At 56.3% G+C, this 7,568-nt stretch overlaps 5 protein-coding genes across 5 annotated transcripts; 4 read left to right on the forward strand and 1 right to left on the reverse strand.

Moving 5' to 3' along the window:
* Positions 1 to 339: 339 nt before the first annotated feature.
* Positions 340 to 783, forward strand: SDRG_14572 (hypothetical protein; the record flags this gene model as incomplete). The annotated part of the gene is made up of 1 exon (XM_008620710.1): positions 340 to 783. The coding sequence occupies one exon, from the start codon at positions 340 to 342 to the stop codon at positions 781 to 783; it is 444 nt and encodes a 147-aa protein (XP_008618932.1).
* An 807-nt stretch (positions 784 to 1,590) lies between these two features.
* SDRG_14573 (hypothetical protein) lies at positions 1,591 to 2,128 on the forward strand. The gene has a single exon (XM_008620711.1). It carries the CDS (start codon positions 1,629 to 1,631, stop codon positions 2,019 to 2,021), a length of 393 nt encoding a protein of 130 aa, XP_008618933.1. The 5' UTR covers positions 1,591 to 1,628; the 3' UTR covers positions 2,022 to 2,128.
* Positions 2,129 to 2,837: 709 nt separating this feature from the next.
* SDRG_14574 (hypothetical protein) lies at positions 2,838 to 3,958 on the forward strand (the record flags this gene model as incomplete). Its single annotated transcript, XM_008620712.1, has 2 exons — positions 2,838 to 3,220; positions 3,565 to 3,958. The coding sequence occupies 2 exons, from the start codon at positions 2,838 to 2,840 to the stop codon at positions 3,956 to 3,958; spliced, it is 777 nt and encodes a 258-aa protein (XP_008618934.1).
* A 140-nt stretch (positions 3,959 to 4,098) lies between these two features.
* Positions 4,099 to 4,887, reverse strand: SDRG_14575 (hypothetical protein). Its single transcript, XM_008620713.1, has one exon. It carries the CDS (start codon positions 4,855 to 4,857, stop codon positions 4,327 to 4,329), a length of 531 nt encoding a protein of 176 aa, XP_008618935.1. The 5' UTR covers positions 4,858 to 4,887; the 3' UTR covers positions 4,099 to 4,326.
* Positions 4,888 to 5,681: 794 nt separating this feature from the next.
* On the forward strand, positions 5,682 to 7,412 carry SDRG_14576 (hypothetical protein; the record flags this gene model as incomplete). Its single annotated transcript, XM_008620714.1, has 2 exons — positions 5,682 to 6,206; positions 6,807 to 7,412. The coding sequence occupies 2 exons, from the start codon at positions 5,682 to 5,684 to the stop codon at positions 7,410 to 7,412; spliced, it is 1,131 nt and encodes a 376-aa protein (XP_008618936.1).
* Between the last annotated feature and the right edge of the window lie 156 nt (positions 7,413 to 7,568).

Here is a 7,568-nt window from a genome sequence, read left to right on the forward strand (position 1 = left end):
AAGAATGAACGACCCGATCAAGCGAGGAAGAGGATGCAAACTCGTGTGTTGCTTGCATGTGTAGTGAGCTGCTGGCTTCTGTAGGTTGGACATACCCTGGCATACTGGTGCTGTTCCTTGGGCCTTCCAAGCAGCGGGTAGAAAGGGCAAGTTGGCCATGAGACGGCGCTGGTCTGAGAAACGCGCGCACTGCCACGTGCGCGATGCAATTCGCTAAAGCAGTATACGATGACGAATAAACGTAGCATAACTACGGCGTACGGCGCGCATGTAACGGGGCAAATCAACTTGGATTAGCGAATTTGCGTCTCCAGCGCGATCCGGTCTTTCATTTGAGAAATGGACGTCGTCGTCGTGATCCTCTTGACGCTCTGCAGCGCCGTCACCGGAGACGACAAGGCTACACCGCCCCCGGTACCGACGGCCCCGAACGGCCTCCCTCTGTGCGCAATGATGGAAGGCATCGACGGCTACTTCACGCCGCTGTACGACCAGCCAGCGTTTGCGCGTTGCATGCGCGAGGCCGACATGGCCGACGTCGACTTTCTCGCGTCCAGCGAGCCGCCGTCCGAGGCGCAGCTCGAGCTTTTTTTTCATAGCAGCTCGTGCCGAACTCTGTACTCAGCACTGCTCCGCGTGCTCACCGAGGAGATGCCTCTGTGCGCCATAGACCGCACCGGCACGTCCATCAAGACGCTCGGCGATAAGACATTTGACGAGCTTCAACATGCGCTGCTGACGAGCCAAGCTGAGCATGGCTGGATGACGTCGTTCAACCTATAGTCGAAGTGTTTGTGAAGCAAGAGTAATTATTCGAGTCGTTGTTTGAGCCCAGGATATGGTTTGCCTGCCTTGTCGAAATTATGACGAGCGTCTACCGGTAGTCTTTTCGTGCCTGGATGCACTCACAGTAGTAGTATTACCGTGCGATGCGCTCGAAGGAGCTGCTCGTGAGGAGTGTGGCCGAACACTCGTTGGAGTTTGAACTCTTCCAGCATCGCCGTCGTCGTTGATATGGAGTTGCTGACTCTACACAGATTCGAAGTAGTACTATCTAGCAACATCATGACACTCAACCGGCATGCAGCGAGACCGGCGACGGTGTGCCGGCTCAGATTTCTCGATTCCCATTGGTGTAAATATCATAGTATTATGGCCAATCAACGACGGTAAACTTCAACCGGGTATAACACCTCTTATCGGCTGCTGTCGATGACATGAAGACACTTTTCATAGCCTAAAACGTGTACTTTATCAATGTGCCAAGTAGGAGCGATTTCATTTCCAAACGTGATTTTGCGATTCGAGCGCCTCGGCGGCCGCCGCTGCATTTTGGATCGCATTCCAATTGGTCAAAAAGAGCAATTTTTAGCAAATCGACCGTGTTGGTGGATTCTGCGCCGGACTGCACTGGGAATCCCGTTGCGGCGAAAACACCCCCATGAGCACATTGTGTACATATTTATCGTCGCCAATTTGACGACATATGCATTTATACGTGCAAGACTATCGACTTGATTTTATGTGAAAAGGCTGGTTGGGTTTGGATAGGAGGAGGCGCGGGCGGTGATTGGCCATAATACAAACTGGCTCGACGCCATCATTTTTACGAACGAGCCAGCAGCAAAATGGGCATGCGGAGGCTGATCGTGGGCCTCGTCGTCGTTCTCGCGCTTGCTCTCGCCGCCGACTTGCCGAGCTGCCAGAGCGACCAGTTCTATGGCAACTACTTTGCGTCGATCCAGTCCCACCCGTCGCTGCTGCCGTGCATGCGCGCCGCCAACATGACCGACCGCGTCTTCCTCCAGATGACGCTCTTGGCACCGACGCACGCCCAAGTCGCCGCTTTCTTTGCGAGCGCCGACTGCGAATCAGTCTTCAACGAGGTCACGCGCGTGTACCGTGAGGTTTTTCCAGCGTCCTGCGCGTTCAACGCCGATGGGTTGGACATCAAGGCGCTGGGCGCGCTGACATTTGAACAGCTCAAGCTCGCGATGCTCAACGCCACGATCGCCGTCTAAAAACGATTCCTCGTTGAACCATAGTGATGCTACCTAATTGTTTGTGTATATACGACTAAACTATCTTGACAGCGTGTAAAATGACGCCTCCCGCGCCCCTTATATATATGAACGTGTTTCGCGTTATCTTCATAGTTACACAAAGACTTCGCATACGTAGAGACTAGCAATCTCCTTCTTCTTCATTCGCTCGCCGGTCCGTGGCTGCGCAGGCGGCGGCGCGGGGGCTCTTCTGTCGTCGCCCTACGACGCTTGTGGCCGCGGGTGAGGCCCGTGACGACACGGTCGGTCAAATCTTTCCAGGCGTCGCGGTCGGCGGCATAGCTACGCAGTTTGTCAAGGTCCTCGGAAGACGCCAGCGACTGAGGTGGCGTCAGCGACTGGAGGTCGCGGTGCAGGACGATCGGCAGCGTGATTTTGGTGCGTCCTAAGAAACGGGGCGCCTCGGATGGAGCAAAGAAGCGGTCCGCGCCCCTTGTTCATCAATATCTTTTGCTCCAAGCTTGGCCAAAGCCATTTGATTCCTCGGTTTCAGCATCGGCCCGTGGCCATGCGTTATTAGCGTGTATGGTTCCTGCCCGAGGTACTGCTGAGGTACACTGCTGCTGTTACCACGGAGCTTGAATTCTCTGGGTTGGGCCTAGACATACTAGTTTAGGGAATTCCGGCTTATCTGTCCGACCCAGGCTGGCCTCTATTTTTTTACATTGACTGCCATTTTGTATGTAATATATATCCTTTTTCCAATATTTTGGCTCGTGCAATCTTGCCGTGCCAGCGACAAAGACCGAGAGACCAGCTCGACGATCGAACGACATGGTTCGGGTGCTGCTGCTGGCGTGCGTGGCCATCGCAGCCGCCGAGAAGCTCCACAACTGCGACGACCTCAACCTCGACGCCTTCTTTGATGGTATTGACCGCATGGCATCGCTCGCCCCGTGCATGACCGACGCCGGTGTGACCGACTTTGCTTTTCTCGCGTCGTCGGCGCCGCTAAGTGGCGAGCAGTGGGCCGCCTTCTTCGACAGCGCGTCCTGCCGCGCGCTCTACAACAACCTCTCGGCGACCATCTACGACAACCCAAAGATGCCCAAGTGCCAGCTCGACGCCAGTGGCACGACCCGTCGCGACCTCGCCAAGTGGAATTTCGACACGCTGCGCAACTATATGCTCCATGACATCATCCCGCGCTTGCTATCGTCCCCATAACGTTAGTCTTTCTCCTTGCTCTCTTCCTGTCGTGTCCAAGATTTGTAAAAAATCCTAGTAGCAAACACTGCTTTCGTAGCCTAGTCACTCCACGTACGATGATGCAGGCTACGGGCGTAGAGCTTAAACGGTTGCTCAATTAGTAGCTCTGTCCCCCAATGCCCCGCGGCAGCAACCACCAGGTCCAGTCTGAGAGAGCGCGGGAAGGCGGTGTGACGTGAAACTGGATTCTGCCTTAACTAGCCGAATTGTGTCTGATAATTGTCCTATTTAGGCTACGAGCCGGTTTCAATCAGGATGTTGCCATTCCGCAACTCATGACCAGGTCGCGTAGCATGATCCAACGCCTCGTGGTCCCGCTGCTTCTGCTCGCCCTCGCTGTCGTCGCCGCATCAGGCGAGAAGGTCCATCGCTGCGAAGACGTCGACTGGCACGAGCTCCAGAACAGCCTCGTCGCGCTCACAAAGGACCCGTCGGTCGCTGCTTGCATGGCCGACGCGCCGCTGCGAGGGATCGCCAAGCTCAACGCGCCGACGCTCACGGCCTTGTTGAACAGCCCTGCGTGCGAGACGCTGTACGCCAAGCTCGCTGTGGTGTACAACAGCGACAAGCTGCCAGTATGCATGCTTGACAAGGCCGATACGCGCTACAAGAACCTTGGCAGCTGGTCCTTTGCGCAGTTCAAGGAGCTCTACGGCGCCCTCGTCGAGCGGCTTCCCGCCAAGTAGCAACGTCTATGTGTAATTCACTTTTGTATCCCTCAATTCGCACGTGCCCTGGACCAGGAAGCACGTCATTGCGTCGTCGAGCCAACCCCGAGGCAACCTGTTTGATGCCTATGGCATGCCAGCCCGCAGGCTGCGTAGGATGTAGGACTAGGGAATACATATTCCGCAGGTGTACGACGTGGTGCAGTAGACAGCGTAGAGACGGCTCCATATGCAGGAGAGCAAGGACGCGAGATCGTCGCTCTGCCCGAACGACATGGCGTTTCTCCGAGTTGCGCACACAAGATACGGCAATTGGAACGACAATCGTTGGGCTTGAAGCAAGCGTGCACCAAAGCAGTGCTATCGCCATCGACAATGCAAATTACTTAGCAAAATTGAGCAGCGACGACGACGACAAGCGCGGCAGCCGCCGAGAGCGTCGCGGCCGAGGACGGCGCGGTCGTCGGCGCGGCAGTCGCTGGCGCCGGCGCGGTCGTTGGCGACACCTTGGTCGTGGCCGCGGGCGTCGTCGAGGCCGGCGACTCGGTGTTGTTGGTGTTGCTAAACTGCAGGAACTGCGCGAGCGTCATCTTGGCGGTTGCGGGCGCCGAGATCGTGCCAAACGCGCAGTCGCCCGCCGCCTTGAGGAGCGTCGTGAACTCCGAGAACCAGCCTTGGCAGTTGGCGTTGGCAACGACCGCCTTGGCGAGGCTCGATGGAATCTTGGAGTCGAAGAGGTTAGTGATCGACTCGGGCGTGCCCAGCGACTTGAGCTCGGCCTTGGCGCAGAGCGTCGCGTTCTCCGAGGTGGTCGAGTTGGTGATGGCGGCCTCGGACGCGGGCGAGCAGGCCGGGAGCGTCTCGGCGACGGCGAGCGCGAGCGTGGCTACGGCAGCGGTCGCGGTCAGGAGCTTCATCTCGGGAAATGGCTCGCTCCGGAATTGTTGACGAAATCGTATGAAATATATTTGGCGCCTTTTCGACCAATCAAACGGCGTGAATGTTTTCACGCATAGGATTTGTATGGTCGCCCGCGCCTCGAATTCAACATTTCAGCCAATCAAGCGACGCCAAAATGAATGATTCGACCAATGGGAGCGGCCTTGATATATCGTGGCGCGCTGCCGTCAAGATCGAAGCTTTGGCACCAGTTTGGCACCAAGGCTTCGAATCCCTCGTCTTCGATGGACGAACATCGTCCATATTCGACAATGTTTACTCCAATATGTACTAAAGTAGTGACAAAGGAAACACGATTATCGACTAAATGACTATGTAGGCTTTGTTGGGATTCCAGCTCTAGCTTGGATCGGGATGTCCAAATCGATGTATCGCACACATTGGGAGCATCGTCATGAACTTGGAGACAGACATTCCAACGCGATGAGCTTGCCAAGCGATGGGACGCTGGACGGAATCTGAGTCCCATCTTCTTCAACTCTCTTCTTCAAGTGACATGTTCTCCGAAACATCGATGTCGACAAAGTCCTGCAATGTAAAATATATTTATCGAGTCTAGAGATACCAACACTGCCCCCTTGCAATTGGTCAAGGCTGCATGGCCATCTTTTTGGCGGCAACCATTCCACCGTCGGCGGTCGCGTGACGCGGCCGTCTCGTGTCACTGAACCGTATGCGACACGCAGGTGGGCAGAAAGGCAACGATGCATTCGCACCTCGCGACTGCACCTGCTTCTCAGAGTCATTTTCCAACCTGCTTCGTTCAACACCTACTAGTACAATGCGCTCCACCTTGCTGCTTGCTGGCGCCTCGGCCGCCTTGGCCCTCGACGCCTGCAACGTTGCCATGATGGAAGACGTCTACGCGGTCATCCAAGGCCCGCTCGGCGCATCCTGTGCCTCGGCGGTCGGCCTCGACACGAGCAATGCACAAAAGATGCCCATGGACTATGTATTTACACATATTACGTCCCCGACGCTACTCGACGCCTTGGGCAAGTCGGCCGCGTGTACGAGTTGGTGGTCGGCGGTCACCAAGTCGATGGCAACGGTGCCCAACTGCACGCTGGGCCCTGTCTCGCTCCAGCAAGTCCAGGCCATGACGATTGCGCAGTACTTTGCCGCCAACAACGACTACATCAACCATGTGGAAACCAACATTGCCAACAACACGACGGATGCACCGATCCCGGTCTTGACGACGGTGCTGCCGACGACGACGACACCGGCCGCGACGACCACGAAGGCGCCGGTCAACCCGACGGGCGGTGCGTCCGCAGCGACGATTTCGCTCGCAATTGCCTCGGTCGTCCTCGCCACCGCCATGCTCTAATATCTAAATATCATCCATGTATATTGTACATGGTCCTCGCGTCGGTGGACCGGAAATGGGGCAAGACCGAGTGGGCCGCGTTGCAGCGACAACAGACCCAGTGAGGCGAAGGCTTCTGGCGAAAGCAGACTAACACGAGCTCCATACTGGCTGGGAGCTGAATCAGACGGAATAGTAATGATCCTAGGCTTGGTCTGGGTTTGTTGATCTGGTCGGGCGGATGTCGGTCGGTCGCCGAGTTGTGGGCCGAGTAGCCAAACGTCTCTTCTTGCACCGGTCGCAGCAAGAGCAGCGCCCAGTGCAAGGAGCAAATCCTCTCGCACCTACTTCAAAGTGCGACGCCTTGCATATCCTAGGTCGGTGCCAGAATCAGAAACATGTTTCCTTGGCCAACTGCAATTACGTGACGTGGCAACGTGCCACGCACGCGAGTGGCGGTGGCGTGACGTTTAAATATTATTTTCTAGAGTTTTGGAAACCACACCTGTATCAATGGATATCCACATGTCACAGAAAGCTTTCTGCCATCCAGGTGGCCATGACGATGGCAGTCTCACTTTCGCCAGCATGCAGAGCCTGGTCCTCTACCTCCTTCTTGCCTTGACGGCGACGGCGTCGGCCGTGCTCTCGCCATGCAACTTCAACGACCTCGACGCGACCTATAAGATCATCCAAGGCCCCCAGGCGGTCGCATGTGCATCGGCCGTCGGGCTCGTCCAGGTCGACGCCAACAAGGCGCCGCTCGACACGATCTTTACCAAGATTGCGTCGCCGGCGATGCTGTCGTCGCTGTCGCAGGCGCCGGCGTGCACTGATTGGTGGGCGGCCGTGACCACTTCAATGGCGTACGTCGGTTCGTGCTCGTTGGGCGGCGTGAGCCTCCGTGCGATCCAGCACATGACGATCGTCGAGTATTTTACCAACAACAACGACGCGATCAACAACCTCCCGCCCAAGGTCACGACGTCCATCTACGACGACGTGCCCGCGCTTGCGACGACACCGGTGGTGACCATGGCTGAGAACCCGACGGTGACGCTTGCGCCGACGACCGTGCCGACGCCGACCACAGCCGCAGCGACGACCAAGACAACGGTGACGACGGCGCCGACGTCGTCGAGCGTTGCGGTCACGAGTACCATGACGAGTCTTGTTGTGCTCTTGCTCGTGGCACTATGAAGCACTTCATCGAAGACAATACATCTATTCCATTAACAATAGAGCAAGTGATATCAAAGTCAAATGATCGCCTTGGTGTTGTGGAAATTTGTACAAAAAGCGCTAGCACGAGGGCTGCAAACCGCGATCCGTAACTTCTAAATGATACGAACCAGA

This window comes from Saprolegnia diclina (assembly GCF_000281045.1).
Source record: "Saprolegnia diclina VS20 unplaced genomic scaffold supercont1.74, whole genome shotgun sequence".
NCBI classification, from domain to species: domain Eukaryota; phylum Oomycota; class Saprolegniomycetes; order Saprolegniales; family Saprolegniaceae; genus Saprolegnia; species Saprolegnia diclina.